Source organism: Drosophila tropicalis, unplaced genomic scaffold, assembly GCF_018151085.1.
Source record: "Drosophila tropicalis isolate 14030-0801.00 unplaced genomic scaffold, ASM1815108v1 contig_859, whole genome shotgun sequence".
Classification (NCBI taxonomy): domain Eukaryota; kingdom Metazoa; phylum Arthropoda; class Insecta; order Diptera; family Drosophilidae; genus Drosophila; species Drosophila tropicalis.
The window spans coordinates 2,247,105-2,274,159 of NW_027173353.1; the positions used below are offsets into that span (position 1 = coordinate 2,247,105).

General features: G+C 38.2%; 5 protein-coding genes across 5 annotated transcripts; 3 read left to right on the forward strand and 2 right to left on the reverse strand.

Moving 5' to 3' along the window:
• Positions 1 to 8: 8 nt before the first annotated feature.
• On the forward strand, positions 9 to 705 carry LOC137582203 (coiled-coil domain-containing protein 12). Its single transcript, XM_068296661.1, has 2 exons — positions 9 to 220; positions 294 to 705. The coding sequence occupies exons 1-2, from the start codon at positions 30 to 32 to the stop codon at positions 640 to 642; spliced, it is 540 nt and encodes a 179-aa protein (XP_068152762.1). The 5' UTR covers positions 9 to 29; the 3' UTR covers positions 643 to 705.
• On the reverse strand, positions 340 to 2,365 carry Sas-6 (Spindle assembly abnormal 6). The gene is made up of 4 exons (XM_068296659.1): positions 2,139 to 2,365; positions 1,230 to 2,081; positions 837 to 1,170; positions 340 to 777 (listed from the first exon to the last, which is right to left on the reverse strand). The coding sequence occupies exons 1-4, from the start codon at positions 2,307 to 2,309 to the stop codon at positions 725 to 727; spliced, it is 1,410 nt and encodes a 469-aa protein (XP_068152760.1). The 5' UTR covers positions 2,310 to 2,365; the 3' UTR covers positions 340 to 724.
• Positions 2,366 to 2,431: 66 nt separating this feature from the next.
• Positions 2,432 to 4,475, forward strand: LOC137582126 (uncharacterized). Its single transcript, XM_068296570.1, has 4 exons — positions 2,432 to 2,515; positions 2,590 to 3,629; positions 3,687 to 3,929; positions 3,991 to 4,475. Exons 1-4 carry the CDS (start codon positions 2,510 to 2,512, stop codon positions 4,046 to 4,048), a joined length of 1,347 nt encoding a protein of 448 aa, XP_068152671.1. The 5' UTR covers positions 2,432 to 2,509; the 3' UTR covers positions 4,049 to 4,475.
• A 136-nt stretch (positions 4,476 to 4,611) lies between these two features.
• Positions 4,612 to 6,934, forward strand: Acph-1 (Acid phosphatase 1). The gene is made up of 5 exons (XM_068296353.1): positions 4,612 to 4,755; positions 4,856 to 5,039; positions 5,150 to 5,938; positions 6,004 to 6,262; positions 6,332 to 6,934. The coding sequence occupies exons 2-5, from the start codon at positions 4,893 to 4,895 to the stop codon at positions 6,439 to 6,441; spliced, it is 1,305 nt and encodes a 434-aa protein (XP_068152454.1). The 5' UTR covers positions 4,612 to 4,755; positions 4,856 to 4,892; the 3' UTR covers positions 6,442 to 6,934.
• A 395-nt stretch (positions 6,935 to 7,329) lies between these two features.
• On the reverse strand, positions 7,330 to 15,365 carry LOC137582664 (protein artichoke). Its single transcript, XM_068297284.1, has 7 exons — positions 15,212 to 15,365; positions 11,894 to 12,035; positions 11,558 to 11,717; positions 11,135 to 11,498; positions 10,784 to 11,073; positions 10,574 to 10,720; positions 7,330 to 10,512 (listed from the first exon to the last, which is right to left on the reverse strand). Exons 2-7 carry the CDS (start codon positions 12,028 to 12,030, stop codon positions 7,417 to 7,419), a joined length of 4,194 nt encoding a protein of 1,397 aa, XP_068153385.1. The 5' UTR covers positions 12,031 to 12,035; positions 15,212 to 15,365; the 3' UTR covers positions 7,330 to 7,416.
• Between the last annotated feature and the right edge of the window lie 11,690 nt (positions 15,366 to 27,055).

Consider the following 27,055-nt stretch of genomic DNA (forward strand, 5'->3'; position numbering starts at 1 on the left):
GTAGAATTCGGCATTTTTCTCTATACCAAATGTGGGCACACTCGAGTGCACATTTTGTTTACATTTTGGAAAATTTACAATTACTAATGGAGAGTAACAATAATAATTTGGGCAAACTTACAGAAGAGTCCTTAAAGCGCAAAGAACGATTGCAAAAACTCCGCGAACAAGCCCAAAACAAAACAACCGATGGAACGACGCCGGCTGAACAACTTCCGAAGTAAGCGCGTGGACTTAACTCATCAAATAATAGTTGTTGCTTACGAGTATTCAAATATTTTCTTTTATTCCAGACCCATATTTCGCAGCTATAGGCCACAAAATGAAAGTACTGAGGGAGAAGTGTTACCGCAGGAACCTACGGGGAATATCGAAACTGCCGTTGAATCTCAGTTAAATTTATTGCAACAGCCGATGATAATTGATGAAATTGACATTACCAATTTGGCACCCCGTAAACCAGATTGGGATCTTAAACGAGATGCTAGCAAGAAATTGGAACGTCTAGAAAGGCGCACACAGAAGGCCATTGCCGAGCTAATACGCGAGAGACTGAAAATGAACCAGATTGAGGACATTAGCCAGGCAGTAAATGTGGCTACGGCTCATGCCAGTGAAAAAGTGCACGAGGATTATGACTAGCGCCGAACAATATAAATAAAGCATAATTAAATAGTACAACAATAAATAAGCCTATAAACGAAACGAACAGCTACAACGACGCCTATTTGCGATTCTCCTTCCCCGACGACAGACGGTGCTTTAAATTGAGGATTTCTGTAAATGGAATAGTATAAGGAATAATTTTTTTACTGCTTGTAAACTATTCGCCTTACGATTTGAGTATTTCTGTTCTAGGCCCTGAGCAAAATGTCTCATGGACTCCAACTGTTGGGGAATCTCTTCTCTAAGCTGTTTAATGGTAATTCTTCCCTGTCTGACCTCCTCTTCGCGTAAGGCCAGCAGTTTCTCTTTCTCCGTGATGGCCTTCTCTTGCTGTAATGCAACTTCTGTTCGCCAAGCAATGGTTTTCTTTTGATTGAGAAGCTCTTGATTCTGTTTAACAATAATTTGATTAGCTTTTGCTATCTCCATAGAAGCCATTTCCAAAGCTTGACGTTTGGTGTGCAGGATTTTTTTCTCGGCTTCCAGTTCGGCAGACATGTTGGCCTGATATTGAGAATTAATTAAGTGGTGATTGCTAGGACATTTTAAAAGTTTTTTATTACCTTTTCCTTGTTACCCTTTTGTATTTGCTCCTGGAGTTCTGCAGTGTGCTGTTTAAGATCCTCGATTTTGTACTCCAGTTTTCGCTCCAGCTTTTTTTTAGTGTTTACATCCGATTGCAATTTATCATTTTGTTCTTTAAGTGTGCAAATCCGGGATTTGCAGCAATTTAGTTCCTCAGTCAATGTTTGAGTGCGCTTCTCGGTCTCTTCTTGCAGTGATTTTAAATCAATCTTATCCTGTTGGGCTCTGTCAAGTTGGGCTTGCAGGTTTGAAATACTTCGACGATTGCGCTCCTGGTCATGACTACGTTGCTCGTTTACTTTTGCAAGCTTGTCTTGCATTTGCTGCAGCTCCAACGCATGTTTTTCGCCCAGGATGCGTGTATTCTCGCCCAGAGCTTCACGTAGTTGGCTATTATCTGCCCCCAATTGCTCCAAATGAACGCGTTGGGACGATAATTCCATCTGCATTTGCTGTGCATTTTGTTCCAGCAAAAAATATTTTTTATACGACGCATCCAGCATTAAATTTATATAGAAGAGTACCGTGTTCAGCGATGCCGAACGGCAGGGAAGGCATAAGTGAATGAGATTTTTGAATGATCTGACTTCCACGAATTGTAAATAAAAATTCTCGACCTGGCCATCATTGCAAGACGCTGCATCTCTCGGGTTGAGATGTAATTCCAATTTGCCAGCCTGACAGTCCTTCAGCATTCGCACAACATTATCCATAAAACCTCCAAAAGTCACATTCAATGACTGATCTTGTTTGAGTTGCTGAAAAGATCCTGTATCCACTGTCGTTATATACATGCGCCGCTGATCGCATTTCTCGGCCAATCTCAATTGCTAAAGGAATAAAAACTTGTCAGTGGAGCGCTTGGCTAGTACACTTACTGTACCTACCATTACTTCCTTGAAATCCATTCGTTCGGCGTACAGTAAACAAGCTTTCTTTGAGCTCATCATTTCCCCAGGGAAGTTGACCATAATCTCCGCACTTGGCATTATGTTTATCACGTTCTTCTTGTAGTCCATATTGACGAAATAGCTATCTTCATTGTTGGGCGGCCACATTTCATTCAAACAATTTAAATTAAAATTACAATTTGTCAGTGGCTTGGTCTGTTAAGTTAACATAATTGTCAGTAACAAATCTATTTTCCTGTAGATACTTATCTACATATCTAGAAGAAAATATTAGAGCTGGACAAGTTATCGATGTATTGCCAGCTCTAGAAAAAGTCGAAGAAAAATTAAAATAATAATAAAAATACATGTCTGTGAGTATACGCCCTGTAGCCAGTATAAATATCCATCAATTTATTTGTAATATCAATGAATGCTTTGCTCGCAGACCGCCAAAGTCTTTGTGGGCAGCCTGCCCCCTGGCTGCAAACCAGACGAGCTAAGACGCCTTTTTTCAAACTATGGAGCAGTCGTGGAGTGCGATGTTATGAATCGATGTGGGTTTGTTCATTTGGAGAACACAGAGATGGCTGATTCGGCCATAGCTGCTCTTAATGGAATTGAATTTAAGGGGCAAAACATTGTCGTCGAACCGGGCCGACCAAAAGAACGAGGTAGAAAAGTAGTTGGAGTGGCATCGGGGCCGGGAGCCGGCAATCGTGGAGGACGACGACCAATGCAACAGGGTCATGGTCATGCGGGGGAAACAAATAAAGGTCCTCTGGAATCAAGATCTACTCATCGTGGAGGTGGTGGTGGTGGTCAAAGCAGTTTTGGTAGAGCTTCTGGTGGCAGAGGAGGAGGATCCGGCGATTCGAGGGAATCCATTTCAAACGGCAACAATTTCGGGCCCATACGGAACGAACGAAACTATAGTCAACAGAGAAATGCACCCTACAGAAAAGGGTCAACACAGCAACAGAGTCACCACACTGAAGGTTCCTCCCAGGGATTTAAAAACAGATTTAGTGCAGGAGGCAGCGGCGGAAGTGGAGGATCAAATAGATTTGGAGGCACTAGTGGAGGTAATGGAGGTTTGAATAATAGTCCCGGTAATCGATTTGGCGGTCACAATCAACAATACCAGCAATGGGACAACAATTCGGGATCACAGAGCAATGCTCTTCAAGGGGGACGGAGGAATTTTAAGCACAGCCCATCCAGTGGATTTAGTGGCAATAATCAACACAATGACTCCCAAAGTGGGCATTCAGCTTCCGGTGGAGGCAGCAATGGCAATCAACGAGGTGGCGGTCTAGGTCCATCCAATAATGTAAGACAAGATCGTCGTGGATTTGCATTACCCGCTGATCATCATCATCATCATCAGCAACAACAACAGTCGGTTTCCTTCGGTGGGAACCAGTCAGGCCGTTTTGGCAATGGCCTAGGACCAATGCGATCAGACAATCCAGCAGTCATGAATAGGTAAGTGTTGACAAGTCCCGTATCGCTTTGCTTCTGACTGTCCATGTTGCTGTTTAGCGGCAATCACCAAGGCGGAAGGCCTGGATTTAGCCCAAATCGTGGAAATTTCAGTGGCCGTGGTGGGTTTAATGCTCGCCCCTCCAACAATGAACGTAGCATGTCGCAAAATCAAGGACCTGGCGGCGGTTTTAATAAGCGTGGTAGCCATAGTCAGAATCAGAATGCTTTGACCGCATATCAAGCGGAGTTTCCTCCTTTGGGCCCCAGCCATGGTCCGGGGGGTAGTGGACAGCGAAATCGGTTTGTTTATTTTTATAATCTCAATGTTTGCTTAATTCAATTCAAATACTTTCTTTTTCAGTTTCAGTGGACCTAGACAAGGATCAGGACCAAACATGGGTGGGAATCGTAGATTTTAAAAATGCAAAAATGGGATTACTTAAATAGCCGAAAATTGTTTTCCAATTATTTTAAGTTCGGCATTATACATAATTTGTCAAGTTTTTAGTTGAGTATAGTTAACCTGTTCTCCCAAAAATATTACATTTAACCCATAATCTTACTTATATTTTTGTCGTCATATCAATTTATTGAGTCCCATACATTTATTGTTAATTGTAGCTAAGTTTGTTTTCAATATTTAATGCAATACTTGATGAGATAATTTGATTAATGTGCAACTTTTTTTTTCTATTAGAAATAATTTAAACAATTTGGAATTCTTTTCCCTTAGAAAGGACACCCGTTGCATATCTATGCCATCCTGTTCTCACTTAATAAAATTACATTTAATAAAAATATTGCCAAGAAGCTAACGAACAAAATTAAACGAAATAGTAAAAACAACCAGTTTTAATTGTATAGATCTATATTTTTTAAGCCAATTTGAAAAAATGTTCTGTGTGGCGGGTATTGTCAAGTCGAATTAATCTACCCATGTAGATAGCTTTCTACATGTAAAATGGAGTGACCAATTCAGCAAAGTTTTTCTTATTGTTGTTGTCAATTTGGAATTGTATAAATATAAACAAAAGCTATGTTGCTGGCTCTTGTTTAAACTTAGTTTGGCACAGTTGTACATATAAAAAAACAAACTCACAATAAAACCACCAGTCTTACGCTTGAGGTAGGCTCTTTAACGCCCCAACAGCCGATAGTTTTGCCTCCAATTTTTTATATTTTAAATAACTAACTAAACTCCACATGCTCTCCATTTCCCCAATTAGTCGTTGTCGGAGTGTTGTGACGGTGGTGGCTATCAAAATGTGGAATCAACTCGCTTTAATCTTGGTTCTCTTGATTTGTGTTCTTTTGCTGGGCATAGGAAATGCCCTTCATGCCAAACCATATGGTGATACGGAAGTTTATAGAGAAGAAACTCTGCCAGGGGATTTGAAGTTTGTGCATGTGGTAGGTAGCTGTTGTTGTTGTTATTAATCAAAAACAAAAGAAAAAAGCTTTGCCACCTATACAAACAAACGAAAAATATTACAACATTGATATGGATAAATGTTTTGCAGATATTTCGCCACGGCGACAGAACGCCTGTTGATCCATATCCTACAGATCCCTACAATGATTTAAAGTTCTGGACCACTGGTTGGGGTCAATTGACCAATAAGGGTAAATTGCAACACTACGAGCTTGGCAAATGGCTACGAAATCGTTATGGATCACTGTTAAGTGACAAATATTCTGCGGATGAGATCTATGTACAGTCGACTGATGTGGATCGTACACTGATGAGTGCCCAATCTAACTTAGCAGGATTATACGAACCTAAAGGTTCGGATGTATGGAACCCAAATATACCTTGGCAACCTATTCCGGTGCACACTGTCCCGGAGAATAAAGATTTTATACTGGCGGCAAAGGCCTCTTGCCCTACCTATGACTATGAGATGGCTGCCCTGGAGGCTTCTGTTGAATTCCAGGCTCTATATAGTCGCTTCCACGATCTGTTCACGTATTTGAGTGAAAACAGCGGTCGACAAGTTAAAACCTTCACAGATGCTTCGTACTTAAACAATACTCTATTCATCGAGAGTCTGAATAACCTGAAACTTCCAGTGTGGACGGAAAAGGTGTATGGCGCGAAAGAGTTTACTTATGCCTCGAACCTCGCATTTGCCGTCATGACTTACACACGCAAATTGGCCAGATTGAAAGTTGGTCCTTTGTTAAAGGATATTTTTGAGCGATTCGAACATAAAGTCTCGGGTAATTTAACACCCGACCGTTCAGCTTGGATATACAGCGCTCATGACACAACCATTGCTAATACCTTAAATGCACTTAAGCTATTTGAGGTGATTATATAAAGAATTACTCAATGATATGATTCAATATTAATGATTTTTATTTATCGAAACAGCTGCACAGTCCTCCATATGCTGCCTGCATTATGATGGAGCTTCGATTAGACAATAACAATACACCTTTAATCTCGATCTTCTACAAGAACACGACAGCAGATCCTTTGCCTTTGGACATTCCTGGGTGTGGGGTGTCTTGTCCGTTGAACAAGCTTCGTAGCTTGTATCAAGATATCTTGCCAGGAGATTGGCATAGTGAGTGCAAGCGCACTACCATGATGATGACCTACGAGGAAGCTAATCTGAGTGCGGCCACGGGTAGGTTTCTTTCAATTAGTAATTACTAGAAAGCATTCTTAATACTAATTACTTTCAATTTAATGCCAGGTATTCTAATCTTGATTGTCGCTTGTCTTCTTTGTGCCAGTTATGGACTGATGATCTATTATCGTCGTCGCAATTACAAGTTATATACCTCATATGCCCAAATGGCTTAGCCGATTGTTGTGCTTCTTTTTTTCAAAGAATTTTCTTAAATCTCCGATTTTATAGCCCCTGCATGTATATAATATCTCATTTTGTCTGATTCAAAACTCTAGCCGTTGTGATTCCAATTTTATTGTTGTTTGGAATTGAAAATTATATACTATTCTTTATTATCCCTTTACAAAGGATGCTACCTTAATAATCGATTGATCATATATTGTTGAGAAGCATTGAAATGACATCGTTTTTTCTTTTTTAAGAATCTTTTTTCTTTGCATTTGTTAAAGAAGTTGATCTGCAAAATGCATTTGTTAAGTTTAATTTTTGAAGATTAATGGAAAACAAAGACTGTGAATGGCGATCCTGAAGTTACATACATATATATATATATATATACATGGAATACATATACAATATACACACATATACATTTTTTATGAAGTCATCTTGTTGTATAAGAATTTATTGTATTAAACGAGCTCAAACTAAGCTAACAAAAAATAATTCGTTTAACTAATGACTGGTATACACAGATGTGTACAATGAAAATGCGGGTAAGTCCAATTTGCTGACTATGACTGGACTATGTTTATGTATTTAACCTATTTCAATTCTATTTTAGTTGTATTTTGATACCCAGTAAATTAAGTTAGACAATTTAGATAATCAAGCTTTTTCTCAACGTGTTTTTTTTTTTTTTGTAATTGTATATTTAAATTTGTATATTAGACTAATATTTGTTTATTGCATTCTGCACTTAATTATGTTACGATAGACATATAGTTAGAGTTATAGTTACAGTTAGTATGTATTAAGTCTATGTACAACGAAAGCTGATAATGACGATTATGTAGAACCTGTTTGAAAACTCTTCCGCTGTTTCGCGGCTGACTGACTGACTAACTAACTGAGAGTAAGGACTGGGGTGTGGGATAGATGATAAAGATTCGACTAACCAAGATGCCTAAACATATATGTATCTTCTTCTATCTATAGGCCTTGTCGTCCGAGTAAATGATATAGGGTTGATGCTGATGCTGCTGGTGTTGTGTTATACTCTCTGCCCCATCGCCAACTCCTGTCCCTGCGCCGCTGAAGTACGACATGCGGGACATGGTCGAGTAGGCGGCCGCAGCAGCGGCTGCTGCCTGTTGCTGGTGTTGTTGTTGCTGCCGCTGCTGGGCCAGACTTTGGGTGGACTGATGTATGGAAGCTGCTTTGTGCGGCAATGTGGCATAGCTGGGCTGATAGGGAGGCACAGCATACAGAGCAGCTCCAGCACCTGGATTCTTATAGTTATATGCTGCATTATGGGCACCCAGTTGCATTCCCGAAGGAATGCCAATCATGGCTGCATTTTGCTGATACTCCACATTGCTCATCCGCAGTCTAATAATGCAAATAATAATAATGAGAATAGCTATAAAAGCAACCACTCCACCAACAATGCCAATGATGAGGGTATCATCATTGCTGATAATAGGCGACTGGGCTTTCATTAGCGGTGCCTTGGTCTTAATTTTCAATGTGGGCGGATGAGTGGGCTCTAGGCTCCAGATGATCATTGGTTCTTCGGTGGTGGTTGAACTGCTGCGTGTGACCAGCTGGCTGGAGGCCGAAGACTTGTGGAATAGCGGCGATGTGGGACGGGAAGTTGATGAGGTCATGCGCCGAGGATCACAGGTCAGTTCATCGTCACCCACCTCGATGAGTTTGCGATTGGCCAAATAAAGCGGCGTTTGACACCTCAACTCCGACATGCCGGAGCTGGGTAGCCAACGGCGCAGGGCTCTGGCATTGCAGTCGCATACAATTGGATTGCTGGCCAGACCCTGCAACTGTAGACTGGCTCGACGATCTTCCAGGGCATTAAGGAATTGGGGCACCAGCACCGTGATCTTAGAACCCTCCACGTTGAGCTTAAGCTGCGAGGATCTGGGCACCGGAAACAGAAGCGCTGGTGGCAGTGCACTGAGTGATGTATTCTGTAGTTTTATGGTCAATTCGTTGCTTTTCAGTCCAGCCAAAGTGCCTGACGATATCGATTTCAATCGATCGCCTCTTATGCCAAGGCTGCTCAATCGTGGATGCTTGAGAGGTTGAATTTGCTCACTGCCGATGCTGGAGTCCTTCACCTCAATGTCCAGCATTTCCAATCCAGGCAGCAATTCGAGTATACCTTGCAGGTCAAGATAACCCAGCAATGGCAAATCGTAGGCTTCCAGAGTGCCCAAATTCGGTAGTTGCTTAAAGGCATTCTTTTCAATCCTAGTACACTGCTTCAGGTGATTGAGGCGAAGAGATCGCAGCATCTCTAGTTGAGCGAAATTCGACTGGGAAATGATCTCAAAGCTATTGTTAGATACATCTAGATTTTGAAGTACCTGCAATTGCGGCCAAGCTCGCGACAGCTCGTCCAGAGTTTGTAAGTTATTGCTAGATAAATCCAAAGTTTCCAACAGGGTCACGCGTTGGAATATCTCTGGTTTAATGCTATTCAATTTGTTGTGTGATAGATTCAGATACTGCAGGAAAGGTGTCTCTAAAAGATCCAATTGCTCGATTCCCGTACCAGCTAGGTTTAATTCCCTAACGGTCTTTGGTTCATTAAGGACATTGTGGACAGCTTGATTGGACAGTGGATTAAAGGATAGATCTATACTTTTGATATTAACCATAATGCTGTCATCTTTGGGCAATTCCCTAATCCGATTGTGACTCAAATCCACAGAGGAGACAAAGAAATACTGACGCTGCAAGGCATTCAATGGAGCATATTCGAAGCGGTTATGAGCCAAATTAATATTTTCCAGCATTTGAAGTTTGGCACGCTCAAAGACGCCATCGGACAATTCGGTCAGACGATTATCCTCGAGATTGAGGTTCTCCAAACGCACAAGACCTTCGAAAGTGCGCTCTCCGATGCGGTCCAAACTGTTGTGGGATAAGTCCAAAACCTGCAACTGTGTGGAGTTATGGAAGGCCATCTCACTGACCATATCCAGTTGATTCTGAGCTAGGAGCAGTACCCGCAAACGTGGCAAACGGGCAAAGTCTAGCTCTTCAATTGTCTTGAGTTGATTATCGGATAGATCCACAAATTCGAGATATTGCAGCGAGGTGATCAGTTCCGCCGGGAAGAAGGAGAACTTGTTGTGGGCAGCATGAATTTCACGTAATCGTGGATGTATGCGGAACGACGAGGGGAACAAATAACTCAATTGGTTATGTGAAATATCGAGCTCCTCTATTCCTGTACCCGTATTAAAGAATTCACCCTTGAACGCCGTCAATTCATTGCCATGCAAATCCAATTTCTTCAAATGCATCACATTCACAAAGGCCCCGGAACGTATTGATCCAATGCGATTATTGGATAAATCGATGGAACTAATATTCCATAGGTTCACAAAGCTGCCATCCTGCAACTCTTGAAGCTGATTGTCATTCAAATATATATGCTTGAGGTCCTGCAGATTAGCCAGAAGATCGCCACTTAGCTGCCGAATATTACAATGACTAAGATCAATGATCTGAAGACGGGACAATGGTTTAAGAAGGGCTCCAGTCAGTGTGGTCAAGTGATTCCCACTTAGATTTAAACTCTGTAAGTTCTCTAGTTCCTCCAGAATATTACTAGGGACCTCTGTCAAGCTGTTTCCACTCAGATCGAGGCTTCGAAGCTCCGGCAGTGTCAATGGTGTTCCGCCCAAGCCCGTTAGACGATTCTGTGACAATTTCAATGCCATCAATGTGCTTTCCAAGCCCACAAAAGTATCGGCATTGACCACGGCAAGAGAGTTTCCTGATAAATCCAATGTATGCAGACTGCTAAACATTTGAAAGCTTCCCGGAGGCAATTCACGGATAACATTTCGTGACAATGACAAGGTCGTGATATCTCCTGCCTGAAGAGAGCCCAAGATTTCAGCTGACAGTGCTGCGACACGATTATAATCCATTTGAAGATTGGTTAGTTGGGTCAGGCGACCCAAGGCACTGCCTGGCACCAGCAGAATATTGTTATCCCGAATGATGAACGTTTGCAGGCTCTCCAGTCCTTCAAGGGCATCATCCTCAATCTGTAATCATAAACAAATAGTAAATCATTATCCAGAGACATTGTCTGTATTATCATCTTACCGTTCTCAGTGAGTTAAGACTTAAGTCCAAGAACTTTAGAGATCTTAGATCACGAAAAGCTCCAGAAGGTATACTGGTTATGCTATTTCGGCTCAGGTCCAAGCTTTCCAGAGTCCTCACAACTTGCAAGTGGGTGTAATCCAATTGCTTAAATAAAGGGAAAATGATTTACTTTGTAATTTTCAGGATTACGGCTTCTATCAACAATACCTGCAACATATTGGATGAAAGATTCAAGGACTTTAATCCCGAAATAGCTGCCAGGGCCACTGTGGGAAATTGATTAATGAAATTCTCGGACAGATCTAGTTTCTGTAGTGTGGGCAGATTCTCAAACACATCACTATTCAGATTCGTTATGCGATTCCCAGCCAATTTGATTTCACGAATTTTCTGCAGTCCCTTGAAGGCTTGGCTATCAATATTACGTAGGAAATTGTAACGCAAATCAATAATCTCCAATTGAGGCTGTGAGCTAAAGGACTCCTGCATAAGGGTACCTATACCAAATGGTTGGCAGTTACATTACACATTCAAAAATTGATCACGTTTCACACTTACCAATTTGATTCTGACGCAGGGATAGATGTCTCAGTGAACTTGGTCCATTCAGTGAATTGGAGGGAACAGCGGTTAGGCTATTACGATCTATATAGAATTCTTTCAAGTCAACACAACCCTTTAGCAGACCCTCCTCAATGAGTTTAATCTTATTGCCGGAGAGGTCTAAGAGACGCAAGTTCTTCAGAGAATGCAGCTCAGCGGTGGAGAATATGGGATTCAGATTATCGCCAAACAAATTGTTGGCCAAACGCAGTTCATTCAAAACATCCTTGAGACTATCGAAAGCCTTTTCGGGTATGCGTCTTATAAGATTGTTGGATAGATCAAGTTCTTCAATGGGTAGCTTAAGTTGGCCGAAGGTCTGTAATAGGATGTTAATTGCTGAATTCTTGGGCTTCATTGCGTGTGGAGTTTTCTCACCTGAGCTGGCAAAACTTGTTGGCCACTATAACGTTGCGTATACGCCACAATGGGAGCTCCATATGGTAACTGGGGGGCATCGCCATGAAAGACAACACGATCACAATCCATGGCCACTGCACCAAGTTGGCCAGTTGCAGCAAAAGGCACCACATTGCACCTGTAATTGTCGTCAGTCGCCAACAAACAAAGCCAAACGAATCAGAAATCAGCAACACAAATTGCAATGCAATTAGCGGATATTAAAATAATACATGGCCACAAGCGGAAATTCGCTGTCTCCGTTGCCGCTGTGGCCACGATGCTCAGGTCTAGAGGGGTGGGGTCTTTACTCACCTGCATGGCAGACGTAAGGCTGGACTGAGCTCCGGACATGGACGCCAGGCCAGACAGTGCTGGGTCAAGTGGGAAAGACAGCAAAATAACAACAGCAAAAGCCGCCCCTCGTTTGGCAGCTGTTTCCACGTTTTCATTTTCACTGCAATTGAAGATTGTATTTTACTTTTCATTTGTAATTTTTGCATTTTTCCTTGTTTTCCCGCCACCGAAACACTGATTGAATGAGTGACTGTCGAAATGAATGAGTGAAACTTGTTTCACCAAAAACTTGTGTCTCAATTTCGATGCGAATCAAAGTCAAAGGCAGCTGCCACGCTCATACTTGGCCCGAGTATCTGTATTGTATTTGGTCATTTCCTCTTTTATCGTATGTATATACACATGTATCTAATCTTCGGTTAGAACATTTAATTTGCATAGCATACGAGACTTTTTGGTCGAGACCACATATTTCTGTCTTCGAAGCTGTGGAGCCAACAAGTTAAAGAAACAGAATCTAGGTATTTACTTAGCCATCTGTTGGCTATTGTTGTTGTTGTAGCTTTCGATATGCTGTGAGAGAGAAGGTCTCATCGGCAAAAGAATGAATACTATAATCAACAAAGCTAACAAACTTTTGGGATACATACACATACCAACAAATATGCTAGATATTTATCTAACAAAAAGACAAAAAGTTCACAATGTTTTCATTTTGAGAATTATGACTTGTTCAATTGGAATTCCGAACTCGTATTCACACTCCACGACAATCCAAGCATTTGAAATGAAATATCGAGTTCCGATCTTACAATTTAGACTTCTCTTTTATTTCCAGTACTTACAATTAAATTGTTAATTGAAAATAACTTTACTCGTATAATAAACATTTTTATTGAATAAAACACAACTCATTAGATTAGTAGACATATCCAAGAGAAAGGCATTTTAGACGGGTTTAGTAAATATGAGAGACATGAGTGTTATTCTTCTTCAACTAAGTTGTATTTTGGTTTCTACAGCCAAGTTTCTACAGTTTCAAGTATGAGGCGCTTCCGACTCCACAGACTATATAGACCATATTCTTGATCAGCGTGAGAAAGCGAGGCTATATAGCCATGACCATAACTTTTAGCTGCCATAGCCACCAGCGATCTCAAAGTTTATTTTGTTGAGGAATATATCCCTAGAAAATCATATTTAGTTAGGCTAAATCAGAAATTTCTCATAATAATAATGTAACACCTTCAAAGAAAGGAATAATCGATTTATAAGAGGTCTCTCACATCAAGGGTATATGTTATTCGGTATAGCCAAAGTTAACTTCTTTCTTGTTAAATTTAAAGTTTCAAAATAAACCAAAGCAATTATTTTCATTTGAAAGTATTTTGATTGTGTTATATAAATTAAACAACAAATTTGTTGTACTTTCAATACGTTTTGAGATGGCGAAGCAATTAACAGAAAAACAAATTGAAAATCAAATCATTTGAAATAAAAAGTTACTTAGTTTATTATTAAAACGAAATAATGCAAACTGTTTGAAGATCAAAATTCTAATGCCAAGATTAATTTACATCAATTGCGGTTATAAAAATAATATAGATAGATAGAAAAACATGTTTCTAGGTAGTTTTTCAGATATTTTTGAAAATCCTGTTAACCTTATTGTTTCCCTTACTATGAACTTGTTTAATTCAAATACAAGTAATAGATATCTATATGTAATATTCAGAATTATCAAGCTAAAAGCAATTGAAGTGACATTTAAAGGAATGTTTTATAATTAAGTTAAGTTATAATTAATTAATCTTTGTCTTATCTCTTTAAAAACTTATTTATTCTTTTAAGGTGCAAGAAGAATTGTTGGGTCTATTTTGAAGTTCTCAAAAACATTTCAAGAAGTTTAGATGTAATTTTTATTAGTTATTCAATTTCCATCAATTGAAATTCTTAGTGGGTCAAATGGTCATTACACAAATTTGTAGATCAATTAACTTTTCTAGGTCACATGCAAACATATCTAATTTCTGAAACCAATTTGCAAATGAATGATTCATTGAAATGATTATGAGGAATTAATCCCCCACTTGTGTCCCACTTATTGTTAGAGAACATCGGCCAACTCTTTGATATTGCCAATTCACGCCTGTATTCTTGACTTCTTCCCCACCTGTGCTCCCTGCGCTCAGGTACCAGCTTGGTACCGTTGCCTCAATTGTTGTTATTCGTGCTCACCCAGACACCAAAAAGCTTTGGGGTTTCTGAATTTTTTTATGTAGGTACCTAACCAGGTAGGTCTATCTATCTTTCTTTCTTTCTGTTTTTTTTTTGCGTTAGGTGTGCTATTTGCTCTACGGTCCATAGGCGAAAGCAAATAGTAAAACGTTATTTGGTCAATTTTCGAAACTCCGACTGCGCCCCATAATGTTTGCACAGAGATCTCTTGCGCATACCTACTTACATACATATATAGGAGTAGATATGGTGGATATGTAAATTTATATTGGCCATAAAACGTCGACCAAAAAAAAAAAAAATTGCATTTCAACATCTCTTTTAACAACAGAAACAAAAACCAAAGAAAAATGGGCTTTGATTCGCCTCTTTTACTCATTAAAATGCATATGCGATATGCGATTCGATTAACGAAAACAACTTCAAGGTCTCCTGTATATATATATATATCTTGCCCCATGTGGATGAATGGGGGAGGGGGGTCCAAAGGGGTTCGGCTGGCATTGGGTGTCCACTTCTTGTTTCCCACACACACACACACACTTGTACGATCATTATTTTTGATGGGAAATATGTTAATTCAAGCTGATATTTCTTTCTTTCTTGTAACCTGTTTCTTTAGATTTTGTTTTCTTGATTTATATTTATGGTTTGTGTAACGTTTTGGCTTACAATATGATGGGTATTTTTTGAGGGTTTTATTTGTTTCTGAAATTGCACTTGGGAATTTCTTTTGTTTATACACACACACACACTAACTCACACAAATTTTCATAAACATTTTCGGTGTATTAGATTAGTTTTTGTTGGTAACTAGCATAAAGAAAGCATAGAATCTGATTTTCCCAAGAGAAATGCTTTTGAGAGGGGAATAACAGAAGAAGTTATTACACACACACACACACACAATGAGAAAAAAATGCAGACAAACAAGTAAACTTTGTTTATGGGGCGGTTGGTGCACAGAGGGGGCGGGGTGCCTATAATTAAGCAGAGCTACCACAAGACAACAACAACAGCTACTACACCAACAAAAAACAATAACAACAACAACAAGTACAAGTTGCCTGCGCATGCGCAGCGACGACGTTCACTAACGTTTTTTTCTTGCTGTTGCCTTCTTTAGGTGCTTATTTCTTCTGCTTGGTCTTTTTTGCAGTTCTGTCAGAGCCGATATGATCTCCGATCCGGTCCGGTTTCGGTTTGGACGGGATACGCGTTTTTCTGTCTTCGGTTCCGGTCTCTCTTCTAGGTCTGCTCTACTTGAGCTTCGCGGCGCAACTGAAGCTGGCTGGAGCTCGGCTGGGCATCGAGCCAACTTTTTGCAGGTGAAACTGGTTTTCTGGGTACTAAAAGTTGACGAGGTACTAAAAATTCCAAGACCAAGCCGCTAAGCCACCAAGCCGCCGCAAGATGCAGATGCTCTCTCTCTCTCCAAGACGGCAGTCAGTTCGTGAATGAGTTTACATTGTTTGGTAAAAGTTTTTCAGTCTTTTTTTTCTCTCTTTGTGCTATTCTTTGTGGATGTGCCGCAGAAAGTTGAATTGTACTGCCCCCGGTTTGGCCCTTGTCTCGTCGTCATCATCAGCTTCTACCTGTTTTTCGTTTCTTTTGATCGCTTTGAGCCGATTGTAAATGTGAGCAAGTGCGCCAATTCAAGCTAATGGGGTTAAGTCTTCAATATAAAACGCTTTAAACAAATTGACAAACAAGAGTTTACTTTCCTTCTTTGCAAATTGTTTGGCGTGGCCAACTAATTAACCAGTGAGAGAAAAAGACAAGTTAATGGTAGTAACAATTGTTAAAGCTGATGATGATGATGATGATGAAGCTGAGGCTGAGGCTGAAGTTGACTCTCTACGTAGTTGATACTGGAGGTTGTTCACACCAGACTTACCACAAGTATGTGCATAACTATGTGGTTATAATTTTTATGTTTAGGCATGCATGTTAACAGCTTGAATATACCCATACACTTGTACTAAGTACACACATTCATATTGTGGGCAGCACAAAATTTCTTTTTAGCATTCAACGCAAATATAAACAAAAAACAACAAGCGAAAAAGTAAGAAATACTTTCCATTTTCATGCGAGTTGAGCCACAAATGGTCCACAAATTGCACAAAATAAGATGAGTTGCTATTATACATACTAAAATAAATCGCACATAATATAGAAAAATATGAAAATGAAAATACAACCACAACAAACATTGACGTGCCGCATGCCATGTCTAACCATATAAATCAAATCGTTCAGCTGATAAATTATGTCTAAAGCTCAACACTTGACTGGCTTTGGATATAGACAGACATTCGCACACCCATTACAAGAAAAAAGAGAGCAACCAAAGACAAAGATTGTGTGCAATTTTTGAGAAGAAGACAACTACAGCCCACATATGAATTCCTCTGTATGTGTATCTCATCCTCAGCCACTTCAACAAAGGGGAAATGTATCTTTCTCGACAATGTTACAACAGGGTTTTACATTCATTCAGTCTCAGGCTCATTTGTTGATTCAATTTGCATAAATGCCAAAATGCTTTATGCCCAGACTAGAAATCATAAAAGACTCTTTTTGCCTTTCGCCCAAATCAAATGTGTTTGGGAGTAAAGTATGTTGATTGTTGTAGGTTGATGGGTTGGTGGGTTGTTGGAGTGATGAACCACTTACATCTTGCATACTACTTAATACATACAAATGTATGTACATCTTTCACTTGCATAAGATTTTGTCGCAATGGTGAGACTTTTCATTTCCTTCAACATACATTGCATAGATATCCAAGAAGATCTTTAACCTATTTAAACATTGTTAATAGGTTGAGCTATAAGTAATTCAGTTTTAAACAAGTTACTCAAAGTGCTGCCTTAGGTTTCCTATCACGGTAATCCACAATCCTTTCCTTTCTCAATAACTGAAGAGGCTACCTGACTGAAGATTAAGGTACAAATTATGCTTCATTTCGATTAACCATGATTGGAAATGGTATGAAACCAAATTGGTCACAGAAATGGCATCTATTAGCCACGACCCTCTCTTAAGTATCAACCTAAAAGTGAGTCTTAGAGAAGGTTACTTTAATTGTGGCTGTAATATTCTTTTTACTACCCATTGCCAGTCAAAAATAGAATGAATGTTAAACAGTCTAGAATGTTTCAAATGCTTCTTGAATTATAATAAATTCTTTGTGTACCTACTGAATGTGCAGAAGCTTAAATAATAATTATATTGGCATTAAAGACGACATGATGCATATACTTATATATATGTATGTATATTCTTTCACTTTATGGATAATAAACAATTTCGAAATTAGCATAATTTTATGGGCGACACAAAATGTAGAGAATATCACGAAACAACCTTAAAATAAATGTATGTGAATAAGATGGGAATGAGCCCTGCAAAAGGTTAAGACAATTTCTTTGCCACTCTTGCTTACCCACTCTTTGGCTTAATTCACTTTCCATTTATGTGATCTCAGCATTATAATGATTTTTTTCGGGTTTTTTTTTTGTCATGCCGTTGCGTTCTTTATTATAGGATGCGTTAAATGTAGACAAGATGATAGCTTGTCAACATTTTGCCTACACTTTTCAGTTCCAATAAAGATTAATGTCTTTGTACACAGGCCATAAATTATTGTTTAGATCTGACACAAATGCAGAGTCCACTTCCTTGGCACCTTAGTCCATTGGGGAGTAATACATACCTATACATACACACATGTAAAGTGTGTGTGTGTGAGGGAGAGTGTGTGTTTGTGTGTGGTTTATTGGCTAAGGGCAAACCTAATCAATTATACAAAACAAAACGGAACCGAATGGTATGTCAACATAATAGACTAAAGTACCGGCTCATTGTCCTTGATCCTTCTACTGCTGGCAAACGTTGAAGTAGCCTCATAGTCCTGGGCCCCTTTTTTTATGGTTATACGGCTCGTTCATCACCAAACGGCATGTTACGGTCTTTCAGTTAGTCAACCGCTAGGGATTATGTCCATTTTACTTGCGGGATTTCTATTTTGATAAATTATTTAAACATAAAACTTGTAGCGAGTCTCTTCCTTTCTATCCCCCACTTAATGCCTCTATGATGTACATATATATATAGACTGACACATATTTAACGGACAGAACTTCAGCAGAAATTCTGTGAGGATATTCAATCAAATTAGGCGGCAAGTGACAGTAAACATAAACATTAAACCATAACGATGTTGAGTTTGGTTTATTGATTGAGTTTCACATCGGCTTAAAGAGCATCAGAAGAAGAAATACAATTTGATTTGAGTATATTTACATAACTTCAATCGAATATCCTATATGTATTCATATTACATTTCTTTGTATTCATTAATACGAGTATATGCCATGCCATTGAGATACTTGTGTGTCAACATCCATAACTTGTATTCTACACAATAAAATAATAAATGAAATGTTTATTTTTATCGCACCTTTATGCATCATAAATTTATTTTGGGATAAATTCCATTCACATACGATTTTATTTAAATTTAATTTAATTTTTCACCTAAAATGAATGGAGATGGAAACTCAGAAGTGGGAGAAGACTATTTTTTGCATCACCGGAGGCAATCAAATTTACGCTTGAAAAAAATAACAGAAACAAAAATAGGAAAGTTTCTGCTTGTTCGTTTTTTTTTGTGTATCTTTGTTGCTTACCCATATCAAGTATACGCAACATGTGCAGTTGAAGGTTCGCATAGACATGCAGCACATATACGTATATACATACATAGATTACCTGGTTGTGGCAAAAAAAAGGAGTAGGAGTCGAAGATTTTATGCAATCAAGTGTGTTAATTGCACCATAATTGGGCAGATGCAGGCGAGCATGATTAATGCACTTGCAGTTGCCATATTGACATATGCACTTCTTTGACGCCTATCAGGAACACAAACATACCCTCAGAGGTGGAGGAAAAAGAGGAGGAGTATGATATAGTAGCATAGACTGTGTTGCCATTGATGATATGTTTCCATTTGATTAGTCATACATAAACCGTAGTAAAATTTTCAAATAGAAATAGGCAACATATGAAATTAGATATAGGTACATATTATAATTGGTTTTCCCTTTCCATATCAAGTTGATTTCACAGTAAAAGGGCCGAAACGAAAACCGCATTGCAATCAATTAAAAATGGCTTCATTTAAGGCTTTAATTTACTTGCCTATAGCAATCAAGAGAAGTAGCTCAAAATATGCAATTGAGAAACAAATTCGATTCAAGACAAACAAAATTAGCTCCTTTGATATTTTTTGATTAAAATCCCAACAACTTTTAACCATAATTGTCACTTTAATCCAAGAAATTATTTAACAAATCGTTTTGCTAATTCTAGGAATAGAAAATGGAAAATTTTCTCATAATTCTCAGAAAACAAATCAATAATAAAATGCATTTTCAAATGAAATTGTGGTCTCACAACGTTTTGGCACTTGAATGTTTTGTTATGAATTAATTTGGTTTTGATGTGTGATAATCTGATATACTTATTTACCATCTCCTTTTTTAACGTCATCATGCCAATGATGTGTGCACCTGCAAAAGGCAATTTGAATTGTTGAACAAAATCAAATAAATTAAAAATCCCAAAAACCAAAATACACAAAGCTAACGAAAACACACAAAAACAAAAATTGGAATGAGTTAACCAAGTCAAAAGGGTTCAGATCCAGAGAGAGACATAGAGAGGGAGAGGGAGCCAGATTCAGGTTCAGGCAACCGTTGCCAACGTTAGGTCTGGCTGATTACAGGTGAGGATAGATGGAGGCGAGGGTGAAGCGAATGCGTTGAGTAATCTGTGTTTCGTAACAGTTAATTAAAACTTTTTTTTTTTTTTTTTTGTATTTAGCGGCTAAACAACAACATCTAAGCGTACAACCGCAAACAAAGACGAAATTAGTGCCGAATAGGCGTGGTTCCTTTCTTCCTTTCAACAGTTTCGGTTTTTTGCTGCTTGAGTGGCTTTTGATTTGATTTTGTTGCGAGTACTTGAATTTAAAACTTTTCTGCACAAGACTTTTATTGAACTTAAATGCAATTAATTTTGTTAAATATCAAAGTATTGGTATTAGCATGAATGACGTCATGCTGGGGCATAAAATGTTGGCTGAAGGTCATCAAAAGGTTGTTTCGTTGTCTGTCAAACTAAAGAAAGAACATACACACACATCCATAGGCACACACACCCATGTCAAAAATGTTGTTATTAGTTCAGATTTCAGTTGAATTTGGTTTCCCTATATTGTTATTGAATATTCCAGTCGCCAGTCAACCGTCTTTTGTGGCAAATAATTGAAATATTATATCGTATAACTTAGAAAATGGTCTACCTGTAAAAGTCCTTGGTGTGCGTGTGTGTGTGCGTGTATTTAGGTCTCGATAACATCAATGCTTAAAGACACCAAAGAGCAAAAAATGTAAAACTCTGTTATATATATATTTTTTTTGTTGCTTTCTTCCCCATTTGCATATTTAATACCAAAAGAATATTTTTCATACTTATTTTTTTCAGTTCTTATGCATATTTAAAATCAGGTTAGATATACATATACATCTGTGCGTTTGTGTGTGTGTGTGTGAAGGCAAACAAAACTTTATCAAAGCTGACACATTTTTGCTTCAGAAGATTTTGGCATCAACTTCTACTGTGCCCTGTGCCCCTTCAACGAGGTGTGAAATTGAAATTTGTCACGACCTTGTTGCATATCAATAAGTATTCTAATCAATAAAAGTTTGGGAGGACTAAAAATTGCATTGACTTTTCAGCTTTTCGGTTGTTGTTTCATTGGCAACAGCTGTGACTAACATACGGCTGAACAACAGGGCGTATGTGTAATGTTTGATATCTCTTGCCGCGTGGAATAGATGCAAAATGATAAAGATGTCGACTTATGTACATTTTGTGATGCGAAACAATGGGTGTAGCACTTATTTTATTCCTTTTCAGCTTTCGCTATTATTTATAGCTTGATAGCTTTTCAATTGTTTGCTCTACAACTTGTGGCAATATTGGAATTGGAATTGATATAAATTAAAATCTATTGATTAATGGGCCAGACAAACAGCTGCCTACAATGAACGCATTCAAAAGGAAACAATACATACCTGGGCATAAGTAATTACACTGCCAAAAACGGAAAAAACGGAAAAACACAATGACTTGAAATCATTTAAAGTCTATCAAAGATTTATGTTTTGCACCTGGCAGAGAATTACAATAAATTTGTTTTTAGTGTATATTTAGTCCTATGCATATTCATAATGTTGTGACTTTATTGTCTGCGTGGGTTCTTGTGTGTGTGTGTGTGTGAAATATGCAAATGAATGTGATTTAGCATAACATAAATTATTGAACATTATGCGGCTTACAAACGCATAATTGAATTAATAATGATACAGGTTTGGAATTATCAAATTAGTTGGTCGTAATTCAAACAACGGAAGTTAGTTAGTTAATATGTATGCAGATTTTAAATAAACGGATGTTTAATACCGTAAATTACAGACAGTCTTTTATTAAATTACAACTAATTTCACTTACGAAACCGAAAAACGACAAATTGTTGACGCCTTCTTAAATTCTGTGTAATTTGAAATCCTTGAAAAATTAACATGCAAATGAACTGAAAAATGCGTAGGCAGCGCTTAGTTGAAATATGTATTCTTAGCCAATTTCATGAATATGTAACAAGAGTTTTTCAATAAAAAGCTGTTGATGTTAGTCCACCCATCGTCCCCGCTCTCCACCAACTCCACAAAAAAAACAAAAAAAAACAGTATCTTTTCAGCGATTTAAAGTGAACTGAAGAGACAAAAAAATCTTCAATGCTTTCGTTGTCTGCCTTCACTTTAAACGGCCCCCTGACTCTCACACACTCACACGCACACACACACTTATACACAGACAGAGCCGCAGCTGGGCACCTGTCGTCGGCGTGTCGCACGAATACCAGCGAAATTAACTTGTGAGTGACTTTTTACACAACTCAGGAAGCCAAACGATGCGCTGACGCTGGTAAGTAGGCAATACTTTTTGCAAAAATTTCTGCACAGGGAAAAAATCTCAGGAAAACTCTTCATTTTTTGAATTTTCAACACTATTCCAATTAGGTTGAGCTTTAGATGACTATACAGATTCTAAGATTAATCTAAGCTTGCTAAAACTTTGCCATGAAAGTAAATGAAAACTTTATGATATTTGTTTCAATTTATTGTTTGGTTTTCTTGCAGTGTTTAATCTACTTCTGTCTTTCATAAAGAAAACACTTCTTTCAAGAGTACTCTGTAAGTATACCCATATATATACGTACATATATGTATGTATGTGTATGTTTGTATGTATGTATGCCACTTATGTAACTTTTGGTTAAGGTAGTAAACTTGTCTACGCCGCTGCGTGACATGTGCAAATCTCTACTTACATGCTTACCCACATTCATTTTTTGACGTTGTAGTTGATCAAACAAACACAATTTACTCAAACGCAAGCAAGTGAGCAAAATCATTATATTTGTGTGTTTCTCCTTGTTTTTTTTTTTCTTGCTTTCTTGGGTTCCTTAACAATTTCCTGAACTCCACAGACCCCACGGAGAAACTGTGAAACAGTTAAAGTTCATAAACTTAACCCATGATAAACGAGTTTGCCTGTTGTGGTTGCTTCTGCGTCCGTTCAACTGCCGAGTCATTTGCTCGACCCACATTAATAAGCATAAATTCTGTCTGGGATGCCCGTCCTCCACGCATTTGAGTTTTAGTGTATGCTCAGTTGGCCGCGAACGAATTACATTAGCAGTGGCAGTGCCGCGGCATATTTGAAGCATATTAATTTAATATGGCGGCATCGTTGTCATTGTGCCCCAAGGGGCGCAACTGTACGCTGGGAAAGCTCATTTGCCTGTGATTGTGTGAACATTTACACAATGAGCGCCGCACCTCATTTGTCCTCCTCCATCTAAGGGATCAAGCATCTAGCTGAAGCTACTCTATACTCTGATAAGGTTTGCTTACCTCCCCCAATTATAGTATTTATAAATTCTTCAGCCTTACCTTAGACTCTGCAGAGGAATGAAAAGACAATGCAAAGGAGAAGAAGTGCTTCTATAGAGAAGGGTTTGACATGAGCTCAAAAAAAAATGGCATTAAGATGGCGGTCCCGTCTACATTATATTTCTTGACCTGAGACAGCATAAATTGCCCTCTTTTTTTGTCTTTTCTATTGTATCAAGGTCATGAGGGTAATGCAACATAAATTTCTAGCTTAAATATATAAATTTTTAATCACTTGTAAAGTTATTCTCATAATTATTATTTGCATTATTAACTAACATTTTCCACTGATGAAGCTAAAAAGTTTTTGAAAAAGTCTTCCATAAACAATTTAACTAATTATCCCTCAGAGTATTTACACTTCGGATTGACAGCTTAAAAGTAAGCTTCTCTTGCGTTTGTGTGTGCGTGTGTGTGTGTGTGTTTGTCTCTTTTTTCTTATATTTTTGACGCGGCTTTAAATGTTCCTCTTTTCTGTCTCAATTACATTACATTATTCTGCCTTGGATTGCCATATTGTCTGGATAAAGCGACTTAGTCTAGAGGTTTATGTCAAGTGTTTGCCTGGTCTTTTTTGTGTTGGTCTCGTTGGTTACCTTTACCATATACACACACTCACACACACACACACCATACCAAAAACTTCATAGGGAAAGCATGCAATGATTTTGTGTTTGCTTTTCAGTTTTTCATAACCCATTTTCGTGGATGCTTCAGACCCAGCTCAAATGGCCCAACCCCAGCTCCTTTAGATTTTCATTGTTGTGAATTGTAGCGTAATTTGTTTAATATTATCCTTTAAATTTCTAAAAAAAAAAAAAAGAAAATGCACCCTTCTAAAGAAATCTGTTTTTTTTCTCATTTCTTTTTTGCCTGCCAAGAAAATTGCTTAGCTGCTCGTTATTAGAAAAAAGAATGTAGGGGAAGAAAGAAAAAAAAAGATTCCTGGCCCATTCCCATTTGCTTGCTGCCAGATTGAAGGGGATTGAGTTGAATCCCCCAGATTCATGCTCAACTTAATTTGATGTGAAGGGAATGGGACGCGCACGATGCCGTGCGGATGGGTTGGCTTCAGTTCAGAAGGATGCTTCATCATCAAGAGTAAACAAATAAGCATAAACTCTTAATTTGTCTGGCGTTCGGCCAAAAAACTTTGCCTCAATAATTTTCTAATGTTGAAATCTAAGATTTACGATAAATATATAATTTTTTTTTAATAAATAAACCAAAAAAAGGGATCACAGCAAACGCAAAAAGGAAAAATCTTTGGCTTTGGCTTGTTTGGTTGCTTCCTGTCATTAAAGATGTCCTATTTAGATTCGCATTGAATGTAAAGTATAATAAATCTGTCAGCAAGTTAAAAAAATAAAAAACTTTAAATGACATTTTAAAATCTTAAGGAAATGTGTAACTAACGAAGGGAACTTTGCTTCTGCTATTTGCTCAACTACCCTTAAGGCTTCTTAGCCATGGCCAAGGATAAAGTTTTTATTGCCGGGCAATTGAAGTTTGCATCTTACATGCCGCAAGCTCTAGAATAATGATGATGATGGTAAAGCCCTTGTTCCCCGAAGTGTTGTCACCATTGTGGTAACAAGTCAAGCTTACCAACATACACACACACACACACATACATACATGTGTAACTATGTATGAATATTGTTGCCTGCAATGATTTTTCATTGGTGTTGCTAGGAAGAGCATAGCATCTGACTTATACCCTTAGCAAGTGAGTTGGGCCAACATGACTTATCATCCTGATATCTAAATTTTAAGTGTGGCTTGCCGAATTTAACTCAACAAGCATAAAGTTAACAACTACTTGAAAATGAAAAAATGTTCAATTAAATTAAAAAGTTTTTCGAGTCTCTAAAATCCCTTTTTTTTTTTTTTGATTTGTAATTAAACTAATTTATCAAATCACATTTTCCGAGACCCCAACGATGTTGAAAATGGGTTTCCTTTCTTGTTTCCGGCATTTGAAGTGGCACTTTTGGTATTAAATTGTGGCTTGGAGAACTTAACTTAACTCAAGTCTGTGTCTAGCTCAGCTTTTGGTTTATATTTGTAAAGCATTCTGCTTACATTCCCAAATCAAATCAAAGTTGTGGTTGTGAACAAATTCTACACATGTTTTACATGTACAAGCTCTTGGGAAAACTGCTCTTTTTCCTCTCTTGTCTTTTCTTTTATTTCAAATTCAAAAACTTTGCACTTTCAATTTGGTAAAATGCATGCAAATAACGACTGACAGACACAATCAGAATTTGTTTTACCTACGAAGAACACACACACACACAAGTAAATTTTGCCCATGGTATACACTTAGGAAAAAAATCAAATACAATGCAATGTTTCGATTAGTCAAGGCTCATAAAGGATGTTCTTGAAAGTAAGCAAATTACTTTCAGTGTAGTCTCAGATGTGTTTTTTTGGGGCAGTAGCCAATACCAATTGATACGCTGAGGCTGGCACATGAGTCTGTTAGCTTGATTAGATTGTTTAGCCGGCGGGACTGTTGATAAATGGCGGCAGTTTTAAAATATATGCGCCTCTTTTGTGTGTGTGTGTGTCTGCCGTTTAGATGATTTAAGAGTTCAAAGTTCAAACCGAATCCATCGGGGAGAGTCCTGCATTTGCAGCAACAAGTTGCTCCAATCAGCTCTGGCGACAGTAAGAAAAGTCACGTAGACACATAATTAACGTTAGTGTCGGGGATTCAGAAAGGTTTATGTTTATGCTTGTGCACACTTTTGAAAAATTAACTGCTCCATAAGGTTCTCTGTACCTTCATATTTCATCGACACATGCGGGAAAAAAGTTTCAACTCCGACTCTAGCTATTTTTGATTTGCTCCTTCTTCCACGCGTTTTTTATGGTCCTTCGTTTTTCTAGGGGGTTTTTTCTTGCTTTGTTTTGTTTTGTTTCACTCTGCTTTGGGGTTCGTTCTTTTACGAGCAGCTGTCTAATGTTTCAGCGAAAAGTAAGAGAAACTTTATGCTTTATGGAAATTTAACTTAACTTGGCCTAATGAGGCCCCAAAAAGAAAGAAAAAACACAATACGTAAACAAACACGCAGCCGTCGCATATTTTAATAAAGTTCTTTAGTCGACTTAGAGAAACTTATGTTTGCATTTTATTAGTCATAAATTGAAGCTGAACTTGGCTCTGCCAGCAAGGTGTTCGATGTGTCACCTGAGACCGATGATATTTTATGGCTTGACCTTAGCCACAGGCTTATGTAAGAGGAAATTTTTCACTCTTTTGTTTTTCGAAAACTATGAGAGAATTTTATAGAATTGAAAATACAAAAACCCAACCAAAATTCGGTTAGCTGAGATTAAAGTATGGCTGGTAGCACACACAAGCACACACACACACACGAACATATATAGACACAAAGGTAAACACACGATAGCTTTGAACAAAGCGAACGCAAATCCAATTTGCATGCCGCGTCAACCCTAAAAGTATGCAATGGATTTTAATGGCCAAGCTCCAGTAGAAACAAAATTCAAAATAAAACAAAACACTCATGCATAAAGTGCTGCGTATGTGTGTGTGTGTGTATGTATGTGGTGGTTTATATCGCATAACCCAATTAATAACTATGAAACTCTAGTCTGGTTGTTAAAAACAGTATAAATTATTAAAAATGATAATTTAAATGCTTGAAAAAGTAAGTTTTTAAGATTTCACCATGATTTCTTTGTATCTCTTGTTTTTCTTTTATCTAGGCTTTTGACATTTGACAGTGACATGTCAATCATTTTACTTGTCCATTGACTGTAATTTTAACTGTATGCACGCTAACCTAATTGGGAGTGTTTTTCCTGCCTGTTTTATGATAA